At 56.1% G+C, this 25,029-nt stretch overlaps 9 protein-coding genes across 9 annotated transcripts; 3 read left to right on the forward strand and 6 right to left on the reverse strand.

Annotated features, from left to right (window-relative positions):
* Positions 1 to 1,487: 1,487 nt before the first annotated feature.
* On the forward strand, positions 1,488 to 2,115 carry PHACADRAFT_250158 (uncharacterized protein). The gene has a single exon (XM_007392062.1). It carries the CDS (start codon positions 1,508 to 1,510, stop codon positions 1,775 to 1,777), a length of 270 nt encoding a protein of 89 aa, XP_007392124.1. The 5' UTR covers positions 1,488 to 1,507; the 3' UTR covers positions 1,778 to 2,115.
* A 1,842-nt stretch (positions 2,116 to 3,957) lies between these two features.
* Positions 3,958 to 5,753, forward strand: PHACADRAFT_81811 (uncharacterized protein; the record flags this gene model as incomplete). The annotated part of the gene is made up of 2 exons (XM_007392063.2): positions 3,958 to 5,188; positions 5,245 to 5,753. Coding segments are annotated over 2 exons (1,740 nt in total), but the record flags the coding sequence as incomplete, so codon positions are not given.
* Positions 5,754 to 8,358: 2,605 nt separating this feature from the next.
* PHACADRAFT_205786 (uncharacterized protein) lies at positions 8,359 to 10,677 on the reverse strand. The gene is made up of 5 exons (XM_007392064.1): positions 10,059 to 10,677; positions 9,837 to 9,997; positions 9,659 to 9,780; positions 9,215 to 9,605; positions 8,359 to 9,160 (listed from the first exon to the last, which is right to left on the reverse strand). The coding sequence occupies exons 1-5, from the start codon at positions 10,422 to 10,424 to the stop codon at positions 8,548 to 8,550; spliced, it is 1,653 nt and encodes a 550-aa protein (XP_007392126.1). The 5' UTR covers positions 10,425 to 10,677; the 3' UTR covers positions 8,359 to 8,547.
* Positions 10,678 to 10,698: 21 nt separating this feature from the next.
* PHACADRAFT_205787 (uncharacterized protein) lies at positions 10,699 to 12,894 on the reverse strand. Its single transcript, XM_007392065.1, has 7 exons — positions 12,374 to 12,894; positions 12,075 to 12,316; positions 11,901 to 12,018; positions 11,701 to 11,844; positions 11,481 to 11,646; positions 11,026 to 11,417; positions 10,699 to 10,968 (listed from the first exon to the last, which is right to left on the reverse strand). The coding sequence occupies exons 1-7, from the start codon at positions 12,858 to 12,860 to the stop codon at positions 10,811 to 10,813; spliced, it is 1,707 nt and encodes a 568-aa protein (XP_007392127.1). The 5' UTR covers positions 12,861 to 12,894; the 3' UTR covers positions 10,699 to 10,810.
* A 63-nt stretch (positions 12,895 to 12,957) lies between these two features.
* PHACADRAFT_250162 (uncharacterized protein) lies at positions 12,958 to 16,917 on the reverse strand. The gene is made up of 16 exons (XM_007392066.1): positions 16,707 to 16,917; positions 16,617 to 16,658; positions 16,326 to 16,361; positions 16,160 to 16,266; positions 15,785 to 16,092; positions 15,679 to 15,730; positions 15,481 to 15,617; positions 14,747 to 15,420; positions 14,574 to 14,695; positions 13,880 to 14,519; positions 13,622 to 13,821; positions 13,484 to 13,569; positions 13,333 to 13,431; positions 13,218 to 13,269; positions 13,126 to 13,164; positions 12,958 to 13,064 (listed from the first exon to the last, which is right to left on the reverse strand). Exons 1-10 carry the CDS (start codon positions 16,877 to 16,879, stop codon positions 14,479 to 14,481), a joined length of 1,692 nt encoding a protein of 563 aa, XP_007392128.1. The 5' UTR covers positions 16,880 to 16,917; the 3' UTR covers positions 12,958 to 13,064; positions 13,126 to 13,164; positions 13,218 to 13,269; positions 13,333 to 13,431; positions 13,484 to 13,569; positions 13,622 to 13,821; positions 13,880 to 14,478.
* Positions 16,918 to 17,828: 911 nt separating this feature from the next.
* Positions 17,829 to 18,890, forward strand: PHACADRAFT_250165 (uncharacterized protein). The gene is made up of 7 exons (XM_007392067.1): positions 17,829 to 17,876; positions 17,938 to 17,974; positions 18,033 to 18,072; positions 18,136 to 18,362; positions 18,431 to 18,535; positions 18,589 to 18,670; positions 18,724 to 18,890. Exons 2-7 carry the CDS (start codon positions 17,945 to 17,947, stop codon positions 18,759 to 18,761), a joined length of 522 nt encoding a protein of 173 aa, XP_007392129.1. The 5' UTR covers positions 17,829 to 17,876; positions 17,938 to 17,944; the 3' UTR covers positions 18,762 to 18,890.
* A 204-nt stretch (positions 18,891 to 19,094) lies between these two features.
* PHACADRAFT_157974 (uncharacterized protein) lies at positions 19,095 to 21,772 on the reverse strand (the record flags this gene model as incomplete). The annotated part of the gene is made up of 4 exons (XM_007392068.1): positions 19,095 to 20,424; positions 20,475 to 21,130; positions 21,178 to 21,309; positions 21,659 to 21,772. The coding sequence occupies 4 exons, from the start codon at positions 21,770 to 21,772 to the stop codon at positions 19,095 to 19,097; spliced, it is 2,232 nt and encodes a 743-aa protein (XP_007392130.1).
* An 81-nt stretch (positions 21,773 to 21,853) lies between these two features.
* Positions 21,854 to 22,067, reverse strand: PHACADRAFT_49856 (uncharacterized protein; the record flags this gene model as incomplete). The annotated part of the gene is made up of 2 exons (XM_007391267.1): positions 21,854 to 21,887; positions 21,949 to 22,067. Coding segments are annotated over 2 exons (153 nt in total), but the record flags the coding sequence as incomplete, so codon positions are not given.
* Positions 22,068 to 22,693: 626 nt separating this feature from the next.
* PHACADRAFT_250168 (uncharacterized protein) lies at positions 22,694 to 24,801 on the reverse strand. The gene is made up of 6 exons (XM_007392069.1): positions 24,292 to 24,801; positions 24,226 to 24,237; positions 23,757 to 24,166; positions 23,347 to 23,707; positions 23,098 to 23,273; positions 22,694 to 23,028 (listed from the first exon to the last, which is right to left on the reverse strand). Exons 1-6 carry the CDS (start codon positions 24,551 to 24,553, stop codon positions 22,903 to 22,905), a joined length of 1,347 nt encoding a protein of 448 aa, XP_007392131.1. The 5' UTR covers positions 24,554 to 24,801; the 3' UTR covers positions 22,694 to 22,902.
* Positions 24,802 to 25,029: the final 228 nt, after the last annotated feature.

Below are 25,029 nucleotides of genomic sequence, written 5' to 3' on the forward strand. Positions count from 1 at the left end.
TTTAACGCCCACGCGCCCTGCCCACGCGTTAGTAGCGTCTTCGGACCCTTAGCCATCGTCCAATCGCAGTACAAGGTCCGGGCCTCCCTATGTCCCCTTATATCCCCCGCCCCGACAGCGCGCTTCTCGTCACGGATCGGCCCCGCACCCACCGATCGTGTTCGCAGAACCCATCGCGCTGCCGTAAGACTCGCCACCGCGCGATTAAAGACTGATTGGCACGACCACGATCGGTGGGCCCGTGCGTGGTTCTCGGCCGCGCACGGGCCCAATAAAGCACAAGAAGGGCCCCAGGAGAGGGCGAGCCGGATGGAAGGACGAGAGAGGGGGGCGTCAGCGTGCCTGGCGATGCTTATATTGGCGTGGGCACCCTGACGCTCCCTTTGATGCCCGACGACGTCGGCTTCTTGTGCTCGACGCGCCGGAGACCGAGCGTGCGGATCTCGCGGGGGCGGCGACGGCGGGCGGGAGGCGCGTCGGGCGGACCGTCAGACGGACAGGTGCGTCATCGGGAGCGAGGACAGCCTGTGCTGATGCGAGACCCAGCGGGAAGATGGACGTGACGACGCTTGACAGGTCCGAGGTCCTTTTTACGCGTCCTTGGCCCAGGCGGCGGCTTCTCGCGTCTTCAATCTTTTTTCCAGCACATGACTTGCTACATGCGAGATAGATGGGGCGCACGCGCGCGCAGCGACGCGGGTCCCGCGTACACTTTCCGCGTAGTCTCCGAGGGTCCGTGTAGCAGGGAAGGGCGATGCATCGAGGACGGGCATCGGAGATGTTCCATGCCCCAGAAAGTTCGGAGAGGGATGACCTGCTGCAGGTGTTCACGAGTTCACTTGCTGTTATAGCCTGCTCTGAATGGGCAGGGCGAAATCCTCATCCATCCATCGATTTTTTGTCATCTGACGCGTTCTTGGTCTAATGAGCAGGAGGTAGCGAACGGAACGCCGTGCATGCAAAGTGTGCGAGGGCGTCCCAGCAGAAATGGGGTGAGCAGTTTTCCTCCGTGCCATCCTCATTCGACTTGAACCACTCAAAATACGGTTAAGTCTCCGCCGCCTGCATATGCCTGGTGTATTCTCGCAAACCCTGGCGGGTGACTGTGCACCTAGAACACGGTATTACCAAGCCCTTACAAGAGAATACCATTTCCATTTCCTGCTTTGGGGGAGACGATCTCCGCAAATGGGCACGGTCACCAGCCTGGGGCGATCGCCAGGAGAGGCTGGGCCTCGTTAACGCTTTCGACCGGGCGCTTCCCCGGCCATTCTGAACACACCAGAGGATGTGTAACCTCCCCCGCTGAGATCCTCCGCAGATTTGGTCCCTCGGGATGTATACCGACGCGTTACCCACACCGTATTGACTCCGTGCAACGTTCCAGGGTCTGGCAGGTTACAGGTGCATTCGCGTACATACACAGCGTGAAGATAGTCGGAGCGCCCTCGAGGTTCAGTCGCAGCGCAGGCTGGCAGCCGCGTTCTCATGGATCTCTGGTACAGAGATGCCATTGCTCATGATCCTCCTCCTCCTTCGTCCTGCGATCCCCTTGTCTGCGTGGAGGCGATCCCGCCCGGCTCTTCACGTCTGCGCACGTCTTCTTCTGACGCGGAACGTACCGCGTCCGGCTCGTCTGCACGCCCAGCCCAGCAGCGCGGTTCGCCTTCTTGTTCTCTTTGGCGAGAGCTGCCCGGCACGGTCCGCTTATCGTCGCACCCCTGCTGTTTTGCGCCCAGGGAGACATCGATACACGCGTTCGCGCGTTGGAACATGAGAAAAACGCCGAGTCCAACCCGTACGCGTTGCCGCGCGCCCGCGCGGGCGGGTCGCGTAATGAGCACACACACGCCTGGCATCGCTCACGCCGTCTGTTTTTGCCCCAGCGGAAAGCCAGGGGGCGTGTGCTCCAATTGGCACATACGCGTTACCCCGCGTACCCGCGCCAGATTCTGCCGAACGGATCAGCTGTGCACGAACATACGTCAGGACAATGGAGAGGGAAGTTCCAGCTCTCGTCCCAAGTTCGCCGGGCATTCATACGTCCGATGCCTCGGGAGTGTCGACGATCCACCCTGCTGAGGGCGTGCTATCCTGAGTATCAGAGCAGAGACGCGGCAGGCTCGGGATAAGGGACGTTGCAGAGGGGGAGGATGGGAGGATAGGCATTCGAGGCCAGGAAGCGCCCCGAGAGCTTCGCGCCATCGGATTCTTCGGTTGGTGCCACAGCCGCGTGAGGTCGAGGCCTGGACTGTGCGTAGGTAGAAAGGGCTAGATGTGATCCGTTTAGGTTTGCCTGTTCGCCGGCGCAGTCGTCGTCATTACCGAGTGCATTGCAAGACTGAGGGGGAGGGAGGCCCTGTCGACGCACACGATGACGGGCGGGGTGTGCGTCGCGGCATCGCACATATGAGAGACGAGGTCTGAACGCTAAACGCTTCTGCAACTTAGCAGGGCCGCGGCCGTGCACGGAGCGAACTGATAGAAGTGTTCTGTATGCCAAAGCACGGCGCGTTTCTCCCAAGCGGCAGCCCCGTCGTGGCACGGCAACGCAGGATAAGGGGGGCGTATGACCAGAGGCCGTGCCTCGAGGCGCAGGCACCTGGTGCGCCGCATATGATGCTCTCTCATACGCTAACAGACACGGCGCTGCGAAGAAGCTTTCGTCCTCACCCGGATAGCACAACAGCTGCGGCAGTGCCCATGCAATTGTGAACCTGAATGTGAGTAGATGTGAACCTGCGGAGGGAGATGAATGAACTCTGATCGTGGCCTAGTCTGATGAAATTCTTGAGCCCGATTCAATGTGCGATCGTAATTTACAAACGGGGACACATGAGCTTGTGTGCAGTCTGTGCATGGCTTGCACACATGAGCAGTAGCAATGAGATGCTGGCCCCGACAAGCACGAACGACCGTAACAAAATAGAACCCGATGGACAGACAGCGCCTGAATTACCGGCTGAACTGGGCCCGTTTTATCTGTAAGGAGTGAAAAAGAGAGAAGGAAGAAAGTTCGGGCACTGGATTGCTGTGAAATATCGGAGTCGGAGAAAGGTAGAGAGGCTTATTCATGCTGATCCAGGTCAAACGGCAAAACCAGAGAGAGCAGGTTGCAATCAGCGATCTGCGTGCGAAGGGAGGCCCGGAGGGCAAAGGACGGAAGGGGATGAGGTGCCGAGGCGTCCGCTGTTGCGGTTTGGCAGACTCGTGTTGGAGCCAGGGTCTGGACGGGGAATGAAATTGGCGAGTGTATTGCAGCAGGTGGACGCTATCTGGAGAGTGAATAGGACCCGAGAGAAGTGTGAGAGAGTGATGCGGCGGGCAACGCGGGACTGGGCAATGTGGGAGGTAGACAGGCGGGATTTGGCGGCGGCGACGCCTGGGTCGCGGTGCTCGTCGGTGGCGGGGCCGCCGGGTCGACCTGAGAGGCAGCGCACGCCGAGGACGGTGTTCGGGACACGTCGCAAGGGGCCGGGGGCTTCTAATGAGACAGGGCCTAGAACGTGGGTAGAAAGAGGGGTGGATCAGCAGGAGCATGTTAGGAACGATTGGGCGATATGAGAGCGGCGAGTGTGTGGTCAGTGCACAAGTGGGGCCGTCGACAGAAGCACAGGAGGAGGAAGAGACGTTGGCAACGTTGGAGAGGCTACGGACGATCTCGATAGCGGCGGGGTATGGATGGGACGAAAAAGGAAAAGAGCGCGTGATCGTGGAGCTGCAGGGACACATGATAGAATAGGCGGCCAATGAGAAAATAGCGGAGAGCGAAAGGGATGACGTCCGATGCCGTCATAACTTGGGAGGGAGAAGCGGACGACTCCTGCTCTCCGTCGTCATCGTCGTCACCCGTCCCTGCTCTCTCTCTCGCCAGAGAAAGTGCACAAGATGACTGCCTCAGACTCGCCCTCCCCGACGTCAGTCTCTCCAGCTGAGGAAAATACCACCAAACACCCCGCTCCTCACCGCCCGCCCCCCCGCCCACAGCGCTCCACCTTCGACCTGGAGCCCAACCCCTTCGAGCAGTCCTTTGCACGCCCGACAAACGACTCCAGCGTCCGCACAGGCCAAAAGTCGCCCACCAGAGACAGCGCTGCCTCCTCCGCCAATGCCTCCGACCACGCCAACCAGCCTCTCACCTCCCGCCCCAGCTCGGGCTCCAACGACAGATCATCTCGCTCCTCGCCGTCCAACGACCCCCGCAAAACTGTCCTCCCGCCCATAGACGCCATCTCATCGCCCTCCGATCCGTCCTATTCATGGGCTTTCTCCTCGGCCTCCCTTGCCAACTCTCTCCGCTCGGGGCCACTCAGCCCCGCCATGCTCACTGCGCCCCAGCAGCAGTCAGAGCAGCCTCTCGCTGCCTTCGACCCCGCCGCCTTCCGCACCGGTCTCACTCCTCGCACCGGCCTCACTCCAGGCACTGGCCTCACTCCTCTCATCGGCGGACCCGTGTCATTCCCTCCTCCGTCGCCCAACACCGCGGCGTTTTTAGCCATGATGAATAACAATGGCCCGCCTAGCTTGAGTGGGGTTGCGGGTACGATTACTCCAAACACTCTCTCCGCTATTACAGGTGTCCTCTCCAACTCTCACTCCTCACACACACACGCATCTTCACCTCTCAGCATGAGCACCGTCACTTCGGGCTACGCCCGCGATAACAACCCCGCGTCGACACAGCCGGGTTATCTGCAGTCGGCGTCGGCAGCAGCTAGTTCGGCCGCCAACGGCCTCTTCCTACTCTCGCAGGCCCACCAGGAGCTGACTAAGCGCGAGGAAGCACAACGCGCGAATTCCGCGGCAGCGGCTGCTGCTAGTCCTGTTAACCCGCCGCCAATCAACACCCAGGTGAACGGTAACAGCACCAATGGCACCAACAGGCGAGGCACCAAGCGCAAAGCGACCGCATCGTCATCGTACGAGCCGCCCTCACCGATCAGCGCATCGACACCGGTGCAGTCCTCACTGCCCGCTTCTAAGCGGACACGGAGCCAGACCATGGCAGCCGGACGGAGGGCGTCGACAGTCAGCTTCGGCGAGGAGGAGGAAGAGGAAGAGGACGAGCAGCTATCACCGACGCCTCCATCGGCGACGATCAATGGCAAGAAGGGTGCGGCCAATGGCCAGAAGAAGCCAGAGACGGAGGAAGAAAAGCGGAGGAACTTCTTGGAACGGAATCGACAAGGTAAGGTCAAACATTTCGATATTTGCATTGCCTACTGACCTCAGTTGCGCGTGTAGCCGCTCTCAAGTGTCGGCAACGCAAAAAGGCATGGCTATCTCAACTTCAGGCCAGAGTCGAGTTCCTACAGAACGAGAACGAGAGCCTGTCGCAGGCGCTTATGTCCGCGCGGGAGGAGATCACACGTCTCTCAGCTCTCGTCGGGACGGGTGCGGCTGGTGGTGTTGGCACCGTCACCGTTGTGCCAAACGTGCCTGGAGTGAACGTCAACGGTGTGCCTGTCAATGGCGCGAACGGCGTGTCTCTCTCTTCAACGGCTCATAGCCAAGGACATGGGCAAGCCTCTTCGCAAGCCTCACATGGATCGCACGGCTCGGCGCATCCGGCCTCGCACCAATCGCACAACGGTCATCGGCCGAGCCAGAGCCCGACAGGCCCAGGCGCACCTGGGAGCATCGCGCCCATCTCAGTGAACGTTAGCCTTCCCGGCGCGGGCAAGAGTCTTTCTGCGTCGGCCCCGCAGGCAGGCATGGTTGGCGCAGGTGGTGGGCGGGGGTACGGTTATTGATGGGAGAGCTGCCAGGAGAGCCGCCTCGATGGACTCATACACGACATCTCGGCGCATCCCGTTCGTTTCTTGTTTCTGCTAGCGGTCCTGCCGGCGCATGTCGTTCGCAGGGGAACATGAGTTGCCGTCGAAGAGTGCGCCTTCTAGGACTCTGTATGTCATGTCTTTCTGCACGTCAACTGCTTTTTTTTAACTGCACTCAGCACATCCGCATTGCCACCTATCCTATGTTATTCGTAAAGACCGTAAAGCTTTTCTGCACGAGACTGACACTTTCTGTCTTGGCTCACCCCCTTCGTCCACTGCTCCGCACCCTTATCGAAAGCCATGCTCGCTCCGCCTCTGCGTTACGTATGATACGGCTTGCTTACCTGTTCCCCTCCCATCTCGTTCCGACGCATCTCCTGCCATGTCCAGTGTCCGCTCCTATCGCTTCGTACTCATGTGTATAGTACCCGTTGCATGCCTGCACTAACATTCAACGCGACGCATTCTAGAGTGCGCTCTTCGTGCATGAGCTAGTGGAGCATTTAGGCGTGCGATCGCGTCGGTAGTTAATTCCACAGTTGAAACATACATCTTGTCTCCGGAAGTACTCTATTACAATACAAACTGTCATCTACGCGCTCCGGCAACCAACTTCCCGCGTTCCTATCGCGCGCTGTGTCGTATACGCTCTAGCGGTAACACACACACAGCTATCCTGTCCCGAACACGACGGAGGCAGTGGGACTGTCATTTTCGAGGCAGCTAAGGGGGGTTAGGCAGGCCCTGTGGCGCTCGCGCGCGCACACGTCCGCAGGGCTCCGCGGGAACAAAGAGGCCAGCCCTGAGATGGCCCGATAGAACACACAGTATACAGATCGCACATCGGTGGGGAGGGTCCAGACGGGAAGCGTTGCGGCAGGACGGGCAGCACCCCCCGTGCGCGTGGGCCACGACAAGGTTCGCGAGGGCGAGCAAGGTTCGTGGGAGGCGAGGGCTGGGCCCCGCAGGCAGGCAGGCAGGCCTGGGCTCGACTGCAGCAGAGTGGCAGCGGAGGGCCCGGGCCTGAGAGGGCCCATGGCATGCGCAAGGGATGGGCGGGCGTGTCCTCGGGCGCGCGAGGGAAGTGCGGAGATTGGCTTGCGGTGCGTGGGCATATCGCAGGGGGGCGTGTGCATGCAAGGTTGCCGGAGGATTAGAGACTGATTGGACCCTTGGGGACGTGGTGGGAAGCTTTTGCAAGTGTGGGGTGTGGGGGACTCAGCGCGGAGAAGGTGATATCGTGCACTTGGGACGCGCCGTTCGATAGCTATCATGGCGGAGGCGCAGTCCGAGGGTGCCATCGTGCTCTCGGATGAAAAGGTAGCGAAGGCAGTCGCCGGTCTGTTGCGGCCGAGGCTGAAGTTCACCTTGTGAGAAAGATTAGCGCGACCTGTGGTAATGTGGTCAATAGGGCTGCGTGATAGGCATCTTCTCCGCTCGGCGAAAAGCAGACCTTAGAATACTGCAGGTCTGCGCGTGTCACGGGGATAGCAGAATGGTGTTATCGGACAGGGCAGAACAAGAACGTTGACAGGTACAGTTTCGAGTGAATACCGCGTCAGGACGCGTCCGCTGCTTGTGGTGGAAGTCGTCGGCGTGCATCTTACGATGCAACCTTCGAGAACTTCATACCAGGATAAGCAAAAGCGCTACGGCCTGGCTTGCAGTTTGCTAAGGGTGTATCCTGCGCGAATCAGGGTGCGAGTATTGGAAGTGACGGTCGTAAGATATGACCTCTAGAGGAACTTGAGGCATTCTGGCCTCATGCTCATGAACCTGGTATAACGTGAAGTATCTAGAGAAGCATGAAAGAAGCCCGCTAGTGCCACGGATATGTGTGCAGAAGCCAAATTGCGAACGCAGCCTGGCGCGTGTGCCTGGAACGTGTGTACGGTCATTAGATTGAACGTCGAGCAACTGAGGCCGCCGCTGGCACAATGCTTAGGAGAAACATCGAGAGATTATGTTGCGTACATGCAAGAACACGCATTGAAAATTGGAGTCTGATCCGCAAGTCTTTCATGTGGTTCAACACCTCCACAAATCCGAGTCAGTACTTAGCAATCCGGTGTGGAGCTCAGGCCTCAGGCCCACCAGAAGCATTGAAATTATACCGCGTACAAGCAAGGCTACGCATCGAAGTCTGATCCGCAAGCTTCGACAATAAAGTAGATTTGTCATGTGGCCAGGAAACCTTCATAATCTCGAGTCAGCATTTACCAGTTCGGTGTTGTGTTCAGGCCTTGCTTTGCAAGTAGTACGGGGCCTGCGCGAACGCCGGAGTATAGGCGCAAGGGTGCGGAAAATCCCCACTCCGCTCGCCATCCGCGAAGTCGCCTCGTGACGAGGCTAGTGATGCGCTCGCGTAGCTCAATGAGGAAAACCGCATGCGATCACCTTCGCGAATGTATTGTCAGATCTGGCCGTATGATAGGCTACTGGAAAAGACGTCCACGGCTATAGACCGCCCGTGAGCTGTTTGAGACTGAGTACTTTAGCCTCAAAGCAGACGGAATTATCCGAATTGATCACCATGAGGTTAAGTCACCTACTTGCTCCCGCTCGCGGAGGGTGAAGAGCAGATGTGTAAATCAATGAGTCCCGGCGTATATTGCGGCATATAACGTACACAATACATACAGGCAATGTATCTGTGTGTCTGCGCTAAAAATCATCAACGGTCTTGCATGAGCCAACGTAAACGTTCGTGGCAAAGAAACCATAACGCCACACCACACGACTGCTCGCCAGGCCTTCTGCCGATAATTCAGTTGTAACACTTCTCGAGGTCGCCATCGCCGCTCGAGCGCGCGTAGTGCTGACTGTCGACGAAATTTCCTAACGTGCATAGACTGTGCTTCTTCTGCCAGTGCGCGGACTGCCGATCAACATCGTGGCTGCAGAATTCGAGCGGCTGGAGATCGTCGTTAACGAAGATACGGACAAAGGTGCCGCTTTTGGTCCCGTGCTTCCGCGATTTGACATCTTCTGCAGCCCCGGCCAGAAGTCTCGGGCTCCAATGCGGGTTGACTTGCCTTCCCTCGAACCCACCCACCTCTTCCGGAGGGGTCAGGCACTGCAGTCGCTCGACGACCATCCGGGCACTGAAGGGAACCATGCGACTGGCAAGCCATTCTCGATCCATGTCCTTGGGCATCTTTTTGGGATCGAGTGGCGTCGAGACGTTGAATAAACCGAGCACACTGTAAACCGCGATCATCAAGTTTTCGTGTGTAAAGTCGGCATAGAGAGCGCGATCAAGTGGGAACGGTAAGGAGTAGTTGTGCTGTGTATGGTCGGCCACTTTTGACTGCGTCAGACGGGCGAGGAGCTCATTGACGTAGCCGACACCCCGTACAGGGCCCAATGGGTTGCCGTAGCTGATGGAGGTGTGTTAGGAGAGACTGCAGAATCAAATGGACTGTGCGGCCTACCCCGTCTTATAGTACTTCTCGACATTGCCCCAATATTCCCATTCCTTCCAATTCTTCGGAGTGAACAGGTCGCAGAAGGGGCTTTTAGCAGCTTTGCGCCGCATTCCGCGCATCTCTTGGCTCCCGTCGGAAATTGTCTCGAACACACAGACGCCAATAAGCCGATGAACATCTTCGTCCTCGAGCTCGACACCCTCCGCCATCTTTTTGAGCCTATGGATGACCGAGGGTGCGAATTGACGAAGCCACTGGTCCGTGTACTTCTCTTCAGAAGGAGCGTTGGGACAGTCGTCGTTCAGGGTATTATTCACGTTCTCGGAAATAATTTGTATCGGAAGCGGGGCGTCTGGCGGAAGGTGAGGAGATCCGAGGAAATGCGGTGGCAGAAAACCTGCAAGATGTAGCTATAGATAAAGCTTTATCCCAAAGACTGACAGAGCGTACCCCGGCTCCAATTTCCCGCGGAGTCAACGACGCGCTGTATGCCAGATGCGCGGATAAATGGTAGGGTAGTTGCCAATAGGTATGAATAACGCTCGTAAGCCTGCTGCCCAGCTTCAAAAGACCTGCCAGTAGCAAGCAGTTAGTCATATGGTACCGCCGGTAGGGGATCGTTACGTACTGCTGAGCCCCGAAAGCGATCAAATCCTCCTCCCCAAGCGTGTATTCATACTCCTTCAAAAACTTCAAGTCATCATGCAACTTCTTTGCAGACTGCAGGCGTTCTATGGCCACTTCGTAGTCGTCATCTTTGTTAGGGTAGCGGGCCCCGTGGCGTTGGAGCTAGTAAGAAAAAAGAAATGTCAGCATGAGTGCGGTGCGTGAAGGGAACTAAGACACGTACAATGTTGACTTGATCAATAACACAACTTGCTGGGGGTGAGACGTACTTTCCCGCAGGGAAATAGGGTGAGTATTGTCCCCATCGCCTCTGTATCTTCTCAGGCACGCCCAGCTTAGGGACGCCTGACTTCACTCCCTTGACTCGGTTGGTACCAGTGGAGGGGAGTAGGAATCGAAGACTTTCGGGGATGTCAAACTCTGTTGAGCAGCTGGACCTCGAGAAAATGAATAGTAGTAGAGTGATGATGCCTGCGGCAACCACCAAGCTACGCTTTGTTCTGCTCCTCGTTGGTCCGGGAGGCGATCCCGGGACAGCGGGGTCCACAACGGGGAGCGTAGGCAACTTTTCCTTCTCCAAGGGTCGCATGGGGATTAGCTGGACGAGTACAAGTGTGGGACAAGCGAGGAGAGGTGGTCACACGACCACCTTGTTATACGCCCCGCCGCGAGTGATGTCATCTGTAACTTATCGTCATCGACGGTGCGCCAGCGATCCTACCGTGTAGAGGCCCATTCTGCTCCACTAGACTAGTAGCTTGGCAGGTAAAAGATGTGCTGCTAAGCGTGAAAGTGCAGGTAAAATAACGATGTGAGCGTTGGGGGGCAGATGAAGCTGTACCACGAGGTCCAATTTGGCAAGTGAGGGCGCCGTGGCGCCGGCGCTTCCGGCAAACAATAAGCGTCCAAATTATCGTGCTGCGAGACCAACGCATGTAGTGTAGCACTGTTAAGACATCTGACCCATTTATTTGGCTACTTGCCGATACAGAACTCCCTGAAAATGGTATCCAAGATGTCTTCAACATCAATGCGTCCGGTTATAGCTCCAATTGCTTGAGCAGCATATCGAAGCTCCTCCGCAGCCAAGACAATGTCTTCTGGCGAGCCTGTGCTCTCTTCCTCAAACACTCCTTGTAAGCGGATTTTCAATATGCAAGCCTAGGCCACGCACAAATCCATGAACTGACCTTTCGCGCCCTGCCCTAGGAAGGCATCTAGGAATTGAAGCGCTGCTGTCAGATGCTCGCGATGACGGGCATTGATGACGAGCGGCGCATCATCGCGTTGGAGTTCAAGGTGAGTAGCATAGGTTTCGTGTAACTTCATGCCCAGTTCGTTCATGAATGTTTCAATGCCCATGCCTGTCCGAAGGCTCACTGCCCAAGCACCGGCAACGCCATGCTTTTGATCAGCGAGAAATGTGGCCTGGGGTGGTGAAGAGACTTCTGAATCAATCTTGTTGACCAGCAAGAAAGGCTTGATTCGACGCATGATAGTGATGAGCTCCTCAGATGCGGGATGAGCTTTGTCAAGCTCGGCCACGTCGAGTACGCAGAGCTTCACGTCCGCCTTCTCGACCCTAAATTCGGCAGATAAAGGTGAGCCACGACCGTTGCAGGCGAGACGCGAAAAAAAAACTCACGCTTCGATCGCTCGCTCGATCCCAATCTTCTCGACGACATCGTCGGTCGAACGGATACCCGCGGTATCGGAAACAATGACAGGTAGCCCACCCAGGTCAAGCGTGACCTCGAGTACATCCCGAGTAGTTCCGGGGATGTTGGTCACGATCGCTGCTTCTCGCTTCGCTGGACATGAACTGTGAGAAATCGACGTATGCCAATGAAACACAACTCGCTCACCGAGAAAGTTCAGTAAGGTGCTCTTTCCGGCATTCGGGGGTCCAAAAATCGCCAGACGGAGGCCAGAACGAACAATTTCGCTCCTTCGGTAGTCCGCGAGAAGAAGTTGCACGTCCGTACGGGCCCGGCGAGCAAGTGCTTTGGCTGGAAGCTGATTTTAGAACCAGTACCACGTGTAGATTGCGACAAAAGTGAAGAACCTTCTTGGTAAACATCGTCCTCGACCTCCTCTTCACCGAAATCAATAACGGCTTCTACCAGGCTCAAGGAACGGAGGATTGTACCACGGAGAGACTCGAACCGGTGTTTCAGCACTCCCTGCGCTAGTCGTGCTTAGTATGCAGCGGCACACAAGAGTTGGGATACGAACTTACTCCGACAGCCTGCAGCGCGGCTTGCCTCTGGCTACTGGTATCCGCGTTAATGAGATCATGCAGACCCTCGACTTCTGTCAAGTCTAGGCGGCCTGACTCGAAAGTACGTCGTGTGAACTCTCCGGGCTCTGCAAGACGCAGCGAAGCGAACGTCGAAAGCGCGGAGAGGACGGAGTTCAGGATGGCTCGCCCCGAGTGGACATGGAACTCTACTGTGTCCTCGCCTGTGAATGATCTGGGACCTGTACGAGTTATTAGATCGATTTGTATCATGTGGGAGGATACATGCGTTGACACACCTCTAAAGTACACTGCTAGACCACTATCTAGGACTTCCTTCGACTGAGGATGGACAACTTGACATCGGTACATCCTCCATGGTTTGGGAACAAATGACTGTCCAGTCTTTTTTTCCGCTTTTGCTGTAGTATTCCTCTTCGAACTCTTCGATACCATGGACTGCCACACGTTCAGGGCGTCCGGGCCCGACACCCTAATGACTGCGACTCCGGCCTTCCCTGGCGGCGTGGATAACGCGTATATTGTGTTGCGCTGCGCATCAGACTGCACAAGTCCCGAGGAAGGACTTTCCGAAGGAAGTAGATGCGCCAATGACCAAGCTGGTGACAGTCCGGCATTGACAGAGTTGTTGCGGGCCTGCCATGGCGATTCGGGGCTCCTACGAGGAGCTGGCGCGTAGAATGATGCATGATGTGCAGAAGACCTGAGTAGTCCAGGTTTTGGCGTATGTTTTGTTGAGATTTTACTCGCCCATCTGGAAAGCATGCGTCGCGAGTTCTAGAGCCAAGGACGCCACCGAAGGGATCAGAGATGCGCAATTGAGCGTCTCTTGGACTTCAGTAGCTTTCTCCTTCCCTTCATCCTCCTCATCCAAGCTCTTTGCCCCTTCTCCTTCTCGACGCGCAAGTCGCCCACAGCATACGCACCGTAGTATATCCAAACACACGTAAAACAACATGGGGCAATCACGTCAGTCCTCCGTAACGAGACCTCTGTGCTCCAGGCGATGCTAAGCTCATCTACCATGTAGCGTCTCAATTTATGGAGGATATGCAGAAGAAGTCCAACTGTACGTTTCCCTGCGCAAGGAGTATACTTTAACGTGCTGATCATTCTCTGTAGTCAATGCAAGCGAGCTGGAGCGGTTGAAGAAGCGCTTCATGAAGCTTGACAGGTGCACCTTGTCAATGCTATTGTGACGCACAGATTGCTGAGATCGCATGCGACGCTTCCGCAGTGACGGTTCCGGGTCGATAGACCGTGAAGAGTTCTTGCAGATACCCGCCATCGCAAACAACCCACTGGCATCGCGACTAATCGCGATCTTCGATGAAGAGTACGTCTCTGCATGACTGGTGCAGTTCCCAGTTTTGACCATCGTTACGCAGTGGTGGAGGCACTGTCGATTTCCAAGAGTTCGTTGGCGGATTGAGCGCGTTCAGTAGTAGAGGAGGACGGGAAGAGAAACTACGATGTTAGCATTTCGTTTGAATGTTCTACTCGACTCAGCTTACGCCCGAGAGCAGTTGCATTCAAGGTATATGATATGGACCGCGACGGCTTTATTTCGAACGGCGAACTGTTCCTGGTGCTGAAGATGATGGTGGGGAACAACCTCAAGGATGGGCAGTTGCAGCAGATTGTCGACAAGACTATCATGGAAGCGGACAAGGACGGAGATGGCAAACTGAGCTTCGAGGAATTCGTACAAATGGTCTCGAACACCGTGCGTTCTTCATTCTCATTCCCAACGACTCAGGTCGTTCTGACAATGACTCGCACAGGACATTGTCAAGCAGATGACGCTGGAAGACCTCTTCTAGGCCGGTAACAGTCCCTCTCGCCCATCACCCTCTCGACCTACATACCCTAGTCCGCGCAGCTCTTTCCGGGAATTTTGTTTCGCTATGATGTCATCTCTTTTAGTCACGACGGTCCCTCATCCATCCACAAGCACTTCGTATCCTATTCAAGTCTCATCACGCACCCACCATATCTTGCTACTCATGACTGTGTCAGTATAGTACTGGTTCTGTACCAGCTCCCTCTCTTGCATCGCACGCGAACTCAGATCGGTGTCGTTCACGTTGAGGTATAATCCTCAGAGAGTCGTCGGTTGTTTCACCATTGACTTTCTTTGCTATCGTCACGCCTCACGATGCAACGAAGATTTGCTGTAGAGCGAGTTCTATCCATTCCATTCCTTGCATCTATGGAACGAGACGACAATATTAGTGGCATAACACTCATATCAGGCAACGCTCTGACGAAATTACACGTGAGGACTGTCCGTGCCATACAACAACAAACGAATAGTATGAAAGATAAACAAGGCGTAAAATAATACAGTGTGCAAGCTTTTGCTTGGGTCTGCTGAGTGCTATCAAAGACCTTGCTTGATAGCCTGGAGGGCGCAGAGTGCAGCTGTGAAGCCGTCTTTAATCCCGGGCCTCAAGGAGAGAAAAGTGGCAGTCATACCTCCAACACCACTACCGTCTTTCGCCATACCGATGTCAACGCGACTTTCAACCTCCTCGCCAACCAAGGAGCGCAGTGAACTACGCATGCGAGCGTTGAAGTTGGGGTAGTGTTCTATGAGACTGGATGATAGTGAGTTATCAAATTTCGCGAATGGCATACGAGAAACTTACCTGCCATCGACACCTATGATAACAGACTCTTCCTCGGGTCTGACGCCTCCACCGAGCATCGCGCGGCCAGTTTGTACGAGAATTGCGGCGACGGCGCACGCGCTGAGCTTGGCCGCGCGGTTGGCAACGAGAGAAGTTGCCCAGCGGAAGACAGCGGCGTCGCGGAGGGAGACATTTTCTTCGAGAAGTTCGAGGCGCTGGATGAGGATCGAGCGTATGCGCTCAAGTCGTGACCTATCCTCAGGGGAGCACGAGTCGACGTCCAGGAAGTGCGCTGCAGCTGATGAGGAATTGGTGCCATTTGGTTTGGCTGATGCGGTAAGCTTGCTTAGTGGCTGCTGGGGCGTAGCGTAGTCTGCCTGCTCTTTGGCAACTGGGTCTTTGCCACCCTCGACACCCTTCACTTTCACGTCCGGCTGCCTGCCTTTCTCCCATGCAGCTTCTACCTCGCTTAGCACGGCGGTATCGAGGCCATAGTGCGTGTTGAGCAACCTGCTCGATCGGCCGTTGAAGAGTAGCGCTCTCGGAGCGGCATCAATCAGGGCCAGACAGACATTCCGCGTGATCTCTCCGAGGTACATGCCAGAGATGAACTTCTCAAAGGCCTGCAACCTCGGGTTGATAGATTCACGATCAAGTTTGTTGTCAAAGGGCGTAGAAGGCAGGACAGAACGCTATATGATGTCAAGAAAGTTGGGATCAATGAGATTATATGAAAGGAGGGAGGTACTAACGTTATTGTTGAAACCACCCCACTCGCAGTTCACGACCATATGTCCGCCATTCTTCCGTGCGGGCGAGTCCCCTAGTTTCGTGATGTTCTCTATCTTCTCGACGTACGCGCCGTTTGTACCTGTGCCGAAGATCGCGCCTACAGGGCAAGTAACGACGCGTTATAAGGAAAAATGTCGCTTCGCTACAAAAGGACGCACCCAGAATACATCCGCCTGCGGTATATGCACGAGATAGGAGAGCGCCGACAGTCTACATAATTTAGTATGAAACGGCCTGACCGGGCACAGGCGTACAGGGACTCACGTCATTGACAAGCGCAACGCAGCGCACATGTAAGTGTTTCCGGTTGAACGCGTCTTGGAGTAGTTTGACAACGTCATTACCGACGGCGTTCTTGGCGGAGAAACCCTTCGTCCATGTCAAAACTTTGCCCTCGTTTAAGGCTGTTTGCTCGACAGGGAAACTGAAGGTCAATCCTAGGGGAAGTGCGGGATCTACTTCAGGGTCAATCTCATCGATCGCTGACGAGCCCGCGAATGGATTGGATGAAGCAGTGGTGGGCGAAACGGTGGGGGTTGTGAGGAAGGCGTCGACTGAATCGGCCAAGTAATCTGATCGCAAGAAATTTCATGGCTTGTCAAGTTGGTTTATCTGTTGACGATATCATGGCTAACATACCGAAAAGGGCTGAAGCCTCTCCAGTCTTGAGCGCCTCAGAAACGCGATATTTCTGTTGCCTGAGAGTGAATTCATGGTTGCCGAGAAGTTTGACCTCGCAAACACGGCTAGAGAGGGAATGTAAGCATTTACATGGAGTCTGGAGGGAGGAAGAGATATAACGCACAGGTTTGTTCCTCCAAGGTCGAGCGCGAGGAAAGTACTGTAAGGAGCAGAATGTTAGCAGGAAAGCGCGTAATGTGGGTAATGTGGGCAAAGATACGGGACGCGGCGGGTCGCTGCAAGGGCCGCACACGGCAAAGCGGCCTAAGACCGTCTGCGCCCACTGTGCACACGACCGGGATGCCACAGCTGTCCTTGCACCCCGAGTCGTCCCGCATATGTCCCCTCAGCGGGTGTATTCAAGCGCCCTCCTAAAACGCGTCTCCACCCGCGTTAAGCAAGGGGAGGCACTCACCCAGTTTCTGTACCGTTTGGCACACCTGTAACAAACGTGGGGCTGCAACGAGGTCAGCGAAAGCATCGTGGCATTAATAAATCAGCGTACATCATGGCCATTGAGTGATTATATTCTCCGAGACCGAGACGGAAGTCATCGAGGAACTGTTGGGTGATAGTGTGCAAGGCTCCATCGTCGAGGTGGAACTGCTGCTCAATGTCTTCAAAGATGGGCACACCTGAGTCCTTGCTCGACCCAGAAATTGCGTATAGCGGGGCCATCGAGAGGGGATACGAGGGTCAGAGCGACGCAGAACTTTGTATGGGAGCGGAAAGTTAGGATGCCTTCGCCCAGAAAGTGCACTAACTATATTATGACATAGTGATCACGTGACCCGTGCCTTGCGCGCTCCGCCGGTCGCAATCGCCGTCTAGGGCCGGGGTCCCGACATAGGCCAGACACCTCCGCCCTGACTTCGACGCACACAGACAACACCCAGAGCAGACGGTCACGGACGCAGAGGCAGGTTCATGCGCAAGTACACCCTCCAGCTCAAGTTGGTCGGGAATAACGGAGACTACATGCACAGGGGACAGGATCGGGACCGGCGAGCGTGAGTGCTTTGAGAAGATGGCCTCCTAACAGCGAAGGTCGTACCCAGGGCAGCGCACATCCCGTTATCGTGCCCATCCTGTGCGACTGAAAACGCCAAGGTATCGCCCATTGGGCGAGTGCGGCATTCGACAACGCTTCGAGTTCAAGGAGTCCTGGTTGGCATCAGTTCATGGCGAAGCACCATTTAGGACGCTTGCCAAACCAATCGTAATTCGTGAAGAGATTCGTGCGGGTACTAGAACCTCAGAAGAGTTGGCGCACTTCAACAGTGCGTATCGTCAGCCAGTTCTGCCGACACAAAATTCGGGGACATATGAAACTAATTTATCTAAGTTCGAACGCGGTTTTTCTGTGCTTGTAGACCTGATCCAGTGGTAGATGACTATAAGTACTGAAATACTGGAGAGTGTGGGGATAATGAAGAATGATAATTTACTCACGTTGCTCTCGTTGGAGGGGTGTGCATTGTACCTGGCGCGCGATAATACCAGGTTTGTCTAACGGAGCGTACGCGGGCTACGAGCCCGTCACTGTCGCGCATCCCAGAGGCACTGGCAGAGCTTGCCGCTGGCGTGAGGCGCGAGTAAGTCGGCCATTTCCGGCAACCGTTTTCGGCAGTGACTTGCACGACTTCAACTCTCCTTCATCTGTCTCCCGTGCATTGTGCGTTGTACACCTCGCTAGAATACTGTCAAGGCGTTTTTGCTCACTGTAAAATACCTAGATTTTAGATGGCTTCTAAAGCAGCCACCAAGGCGGTTGTGAGTGTCATATTTCTCCCTTGCAGGGCATCTCCTCAATAATCCCTCACGACACCAGGATTTCGCCCGTCTCTACTCTTCCTTGGGCCTCGGCAAGGGTACGAACCACTTCGCATCTCGTGACGCGCAGAGCCAGAGAAATTGAAGACTGAATGCTACAGAGACCGTCGCCTCCCTCCAGGCCTTCCGCAAGCGCCACGCCGAGGCGCAGAGGGCACACGCGCAGCTGAACTCCCAGCCGACCACCGTCGACCTCTCGCACTACCGCTCGCTCCTCAAAAATAAAGCTGTCGTTGATGAAGCCGAGAAGGTCCTGAAGGACTTCAAGCCGGTCACCTACGACGTTAACGCACACGTCAAGGCTATCGAGACCTTTGAGACCAAGGCTGTCAGTGCTCTCTTCGGAACCCCAACAAGTAGTTTCTCTAACTGAGTATTTTTTGGTGCGACAAACAGGTTGCTAAGGCTCAAGAGACCGTTGACCGCATCGATGTCGAGTTGAAGGATCTCCAAGCGACTCTTGCCAATATTGAGGAGGCCCGACCCTTCGAGGACCTCACTGTACGTGCAAACTTGTCTCGACCTTCTTCCAGCCATTCATGTACCTCGTGCAGACCGACGACGTCATCGACGCGCACCCGTACATCGCGCAGACCCTCGAGAACCGTCTCAAGAAGGGCATGTGGACCGTGCCCGGTACGTGTCCTCCCTTTCTGTTTAACACTGGTAGTTCGCTAACAAGTTCGCAGGATACAAGGAGAAGTTCGGCGACCTCTCTCTCATGTAGACAGCAACTACGACCACCTTGTATCCACAAGTATAATACACTTGCTTGCGTTCTGGGCGACATCCACTTGCTTGGCCGAGATTACCACAAATTGCTAAGCAGCACAGATATTTTCACTTGTTATCACTGTCCAATGCCCCAACACCACTGCTTGAATGAGCATGTAGAGGATGCTCATTATGCAATCCCGTTATAACCCGGACAGTCAACAAATGCACCAATCGCGGCCCATGCTATCATGAACCAAGGATAAACCCACAAGTATTCAAAGATCCTACCCAAAAAACAACAAGGGGAAGAACGAACGTAAATAATACAGTAGTAATGTACCCGCTACTTGTTCACCAGGTTTCGCATCCGCGGTTCTGGACCCTGCATGACATCGAGGAACTGCGCCCACTCGCCTAGCCCGAACCCGACGGACGCACCCCACATCGAGCCCTCATCCGCAGGCGGGTGCATGAAGAAGCTCTGCTCGTGCACGGCGGCGGCGCTTGTGGGCGTGGACGGGTGCGGCTGCATACCGTAGTGTGCACTCGGATAGGGCGGGGCGACGGGCGACGGCTGCTGGTACTGAAGCTCCGGCTGCTGGTGGTGGTGGGGGTGGTGATGGTGATGGGGGTGCACGACGCCGCCTTCAGGGATGGAGTTGGGTGGCGGGCTCTGGGCGGCGTAGCCCTGTTGTGGTTGCTGTTGTTGCTGCATACCGGCGGCCGTGCCCGGCGAGGTCCAGCGTACAGACGACGTCGGTATCTGCGTCTTCTGCGGCCCAAACGAGTGCGCCACCGTCGGCGAGTCGGACGTGCCGGGCGGAGGCATGCTGAGCGAGGGCGACGAGCCCGCAGAGGAGTCGCCCCGGGCACCCGGGTTGTCTTGGTACGGGAACGCGAGCGTTTTGACGAGGTTGAGCACCTGTGACTTCTTGCGCTTCTGCTCGATTGGTGGCTCGGCCGCGAACTCGTCCGAGTACAGCGGCGCGAGTGCCTGCAGGATCGTCAGTGCCTTGTCTGCGACAGGCATCCACTGGCTCTGCTCGAGGCAAGCGATCGCCTTCCTGATGTTGTCTCGGAAAAGGTTCGCCGCGGGCTGTTCAGGGCGCGAGATGAGCTGGAAGGAGAAGAACATCGCCGCACTGAAGACGTGGAAGGGACCCCAGTTCATATGACCCGGGACCGCCAGCGCAGTATTGGAGAGGAAGTCGGGACGAGTTTGACCGACAAGCGTGATGAGCTGACTGGCAGCGCTCACAGCGATGCTGAGGGAGGATGCGATGTTGGCATAGGGTCGATGAAGGGTGAAGCGGATGTGGTGATAGGCCGTGCGTATGATGACGCTTTGAACACCAAGCCGACGAACGGAGGTGATCGGACTGCCTAATGACCGTGCTACTCTGTAGTCATCCAAGTTGAGTTCTGGCGGTATTTCATCGTACCATTTCATCAGTTTCCGGTCGTTCTCCTGTACGGACGAATAAGACACTGGCTGGAACGACACGGCATCGTTCATGATATCGCTGAGAATATAAGCCAGCTTAAAGAGCGCTAGGTTTGGTAAATATAGGCGACTTGACTGGTCGAGGGCAGGGTCGCAATAAGATGGTAATCGGGTGTTGAAGTGGTTGGATGCAATTGCTATAGGCCTTCCAAACATAAAGGCCTGCCATCTACAAGGCAATGTAACCAAAGATGTTCTATCCTGATTACAAGCACGTACCTCTCGAGCAGGATGATGTGCCACCACGCCCACCGCCGTCGTTCGGCCTCTTCTTGATTGAAACGTGTGTCGCCGGGGTCCTTATGCAGACCCATTGCGGTGCCGATGTTTACGAGTTCACCCTTGATCGCCCAGGTCTCCTCGGGGTCTTCCTTGCGGAACGTCAGGTAGTGGGAGCGCACTAGCAGCAGCTCCAACAAATCGAGGTTGTACCCCTTCCCTAGCCCGTCCCTCCGCAAGTCACGGAAATGCCGCTGGAGGGCTTCGCGCATGACTCCGTAATACCGCGCCTCGAGCTCCTCACTCGTGCCAGGCAGGCTCGTGAGAAGCGCGTGACCGCTTGGCAGGTACCGAACAGCAAGGAGAATGAGGATGCAGACAGTCGCAAGGGTGACTCGGTTGCCCCCGCTTCCTGACTTGAACCGGGCCCAGTTGCGCGTGAAGGCCGTCTGGTTCACGTGCCGGTATATCCAGTTGCAGTACTCAAAGTAGTAGTCGACAAGGCCGTCGACGGTATGTATTGGTGGGAGCAACGAGATAAGGTCTTCGTCGTAACTCTGATACGGTGCCGAGTTCTCCTGCATGGCTCGCAATGATGATGATAGATTGTCATGGGATGACCCCGAGCCTTCAGCCCGTTCATCGTCGCGAGACTCCTGTAAACGATGAGCGACATAGGAGATATGTGCAAAGCTCAACTCACTGTAATTATGTGAGAGAAGGCGCTTGTAGAGCCCGCAAAGAACCCTCCAGAGTCAGATGCACCAAGCATGCCCGGGGCGTTCCCAGGCTTGCCAGAATCGGGGGAATCCACCCGGTCAATGTCGGGAGGAGTCTTGGCATATCCGGTGCGTGCTGGATGCGGTGCTGGTGCCAGAGGAGGAACGGCCCTCGCTACTGGTATGGCGGGAGGAGAGATAGGAGGTGGGGGCGGTGGGCGAGAACCATATTGGACGATGTGGGACTCGAGCAGGTTCAGTGAGTGTCGGATACGAGTGAGCTCTGCAGCTGGATCTATCCGAGCCTGGCTGGAGAGGGCGACGTCGTCAGTGACCGACAGTGGACGTTACAGCGGAAATGAAGAATTGGGAGCTTCGGCGAAGCTCAGAAGGAGACTAATCACCGCGGACATCATCATGGCAATCTGGCTTGTCTCATGTTGCGTCTCATGTTGGGGTACGTACACAGGCCGAATCGCCAGAGGGCAATGGCAATGTCCGGCCAGCTTCCCGGGTGCGGGATGAGACGTTCAAAGGGGCAATAGACTTACTGTAGGTCGTCGCGCCCCGCGAGGTCATCTTGATTCTGGTAACACGACGCTGTGGTGCCTGTTGATGTAAGTTCGCCAGTGCCATGAATCTGATGCAGGGCAGCAACGAACCTCTTAAGACGCAGGACGAACACGGTCGATTCCTGTAGAATGCACGTTATTCGAGATGTCCTCGGCCATATGCACCCAGGATGAAAGACATACCGGTCACATTTGAGTTTGCTATTCCTGCAGGGCTCACAGTTGATAGCCTTGCGTGCACGCTTCGGGGCTGATGGCCTGCCTTCTCCATTGTGCAGCTCGGAGGACGAAGGGCCTGGGGAGAGGGGACGAGCGAGCTTCGCGCGCGCGTTGCTGACTGAGGCGACCGAAGAGGAGCGATCGCCGTTGACTGGCGAAGGAGGGGACATCTGGTCGTGCATAGCAGGCTGCTCCGAGGAGGAAAGACTTGAGGGCGAACGCCGATTGGGGAGACTCGAGCTGGATAAGGGGTAATTCCAATTAAGGAGGGCAGGCTCCGAGGCCTTCCACGGGCTGACTTGCAGACTCGCCAGGGATGTCGCAGAACAGCGCGCGGCGGCCAGGGGACAGCGCAGACGCACGCTTGCTCGAGGAGAGTGACGGCTCTGAGCAGGTCTTGCGGGCTGGGGGAGGACGTTTGGGAATCATTTCCCGTTGGGCCTGCGTGCCAAACTTTGACTTTCCAGAGGCGCCTCGCACACGCCATATCCGGAAGCAGCAACAGGCCGACAGCAACTCGTCGATCCCTCAGCTGATCGCAGACACTACCTCCGACGCGACTGCTCCGCCTGCTTCACAGCTTCTTCATGGCTTCACCCAACAACGAATCAATGCATCTCATCGTCTGCTTTCTCAACCAGCATCATGCATGACGACCTCGCTTCTCGGTCACCGCGCTTCGAATACCGCCATCACTACTGTCGCATGCCTGAAATTAATTTGAAACGTCTCCTAACTAGAGGCCGATACAGACCGATCTTTGGCGCCAGCAATTCGGGAGATTAACCACTGCATGCTTGCATAGCTCATGTTAGCATGAATCAGATATTCGGCGTTACAGCAAAGTCCTCCGCCACGAGCACCCCCTAAGTCCGAAAAGTCTGGACCCGGCTGACGGAGCATGCGCCACCCACACCGTCAGTCGTGGCGGAGGCGCTGCTCGCCGACGGAGAGCACCTGGAGCCTTTGCCATGGAGGTATGGCACGCTCGCTGATTTGCTCGAGCCCCCCGTGAAGCGCACCGACACGCATCGTGGCCAGCAACTGTGAAAGGAGGCAACCGAAGGCTCTCAGTATCTCTGCAAGCACTCCATTGCGAATTAGCAAACTCACGTTGTGCGCAGCGTTTGAGTGATCGTACACTCCACCGAAAAACGCCGTTGTCCCGTCCCGTCCGATGTGCGCCTCAAGGAGCTTTCGGCCTCCCGGGTGGTCATCGAGGAACGGGCCGACCTCATGAATGAAACCAGCAACAAGCACGAGTGCCCTCTCCCTCGACTCCTGTTGGTCTGGGGGCCGAGGAAAGAAAAACAGGCACAGCTCAGACAGCTTCCAACTCCATACATCACGACACAGACTCACAAGTCTCCCAGTCTATAATCGGTAGTTTGGCTGATTCCATTGGCGATGTCAAGGCGTCCTGCTCGCGCTTGAGCCCCTTTAGCTTCATCGTCAGCTCGCACTTTTTGAGTTCCATTTCTGGGAAGACGCGCAAGTGGCTTGCCAGCCCCAGCCTTGCGCAACCTGCGATGAACCACTTCGTCGGGTCCCATTGGTACCATTTCGCGGCATTGCGGTAGTCCATGGGGAACTGATGGTGGAAGTTGTGGTAGCCCTCGCCGAGTGTCACTATCGCGGTGAAGAAGTGGTCCCGCGGGCTCAGCTTGTCGTCGAAGGTCGTCGAACCAAGCCAGTGCGCTAGGGAGTTGACGCTGAAGACAGACTATCAGGCATTAGACCCAAGCTGTCCAGCGATCTGAAGAACAACTGACATGGTGTACTAGGGTCAGTCGCAGAAAGCCGGCGAAGTAGAAGCCGCCCCACCAGTCGTCCCAGAACAGCCCGGGGACCACGGTCGGGATCACGAGACCAAACGCCAGGGCGAGCGGGAAGAAAAGCTTGTGCTGCCAAACTACCACACAACTTTGCTTTAGGTCGCTCGTGTCTGCGGGGCCAGGCCGGATGCGCGGCTTCGTGAGCATCCAGCCGAGGTGCGACCACCACAGGCCATGGTGGGCACCGTACGGGTCGAGGTCGGTGTCTGTGTAGCGATGGTGCGCGCGGTGGTGGCGGGCCCACCAAAGGATTGAGCCTTGCACCGCGCCGGCTCCCGCGAGCGCGTAGAAAAGTTGCAGCAACGTGCAAGCGTTGTAGGCTCTGTGTGACCAAAGCCTGTGGTACCCTATAGTAGGTTTGAACATCAAGCTTTTGGATGTTTCTCAATAAACAGTTCTGTCCTACCTGCTGTGATCCCTGTCCCAAGAGTTGAATGTTAGCATGTTTCACGACGAAAGCACTGTGTCCTACCTATCATGTTGAAGAGATAATATAGCACACATAGTGCGGCTGTCCGCGTGACAAAGGGGGTCGTGTACAAACCATAGAGCGAGACGAGCGGCGTTGTGATGACGACGAAGACGTTGAACCAGATGACTTCGCTCGCCCAGTTCGCGGGCGACAGCGGAGGGCGGACGGGTGTCGAGGCGAGCTGGCGCTGGATGAAGGTATGATGGGATCGGCGATCAGACGGCTTGATCGCGATCCAACAGCCGCCAAAGCTGATCGTCATGCGCAGATGGGAGGCTGCAGAGAGCGCGGGCGAGCGGAACAAGCCTGGGGGACGAGGTTTATATGTCTGCACGCGGGGCTTGTAGTGAGAGTGCAAACAACGGCGGAGTTGCTGCAGCCGGCCGTGGTCTCTCGAGGACAACCTCTGTCCCACCCTAGGCCTTTTGTTCACAGTCTTGCACATCTGCTCGATTCGAGCGGCGGATCTACGGCCATGAACGCGCTGCAGACTCAGAATCCCCCGCCACTACTCGCCTTGGTCAGAACTCTACCAGAACGAGTCCAGAAAGCACTTTCCTTGTCATTTTCGCCGGTTTCTCGCAGATCATACGACACAACCTACAGCACCAGTGGTGAGACCTGTCCTCTAGAGCACAGGTCGTAGGGTTAGTGTGCACACATGATGCTGCCGAAGCCCAGTCGGTGACGCGCCGAAGTTGTCGAGAAGTCGTCGGGCGAACCTCGTTGTCTCCGGAT

The sequence above is a fragment of the Phanerochaete carnosa genome (genome assembly GCF_000300595.1).
Source record: "Phanerochaete carnosa HHB-10118-sp unplaced genomic scaffold PHACAscaffold_2, whole genome shotgun sequence".
NCBI classification, from domain to species: domain Eukaryota; kingdom Fungi; phylum Basidiomycota; class Agaricomycetes; order Polyporales; family Phanerochaetaceae; genus Phanerochaete; species Phanerochaete carnosa.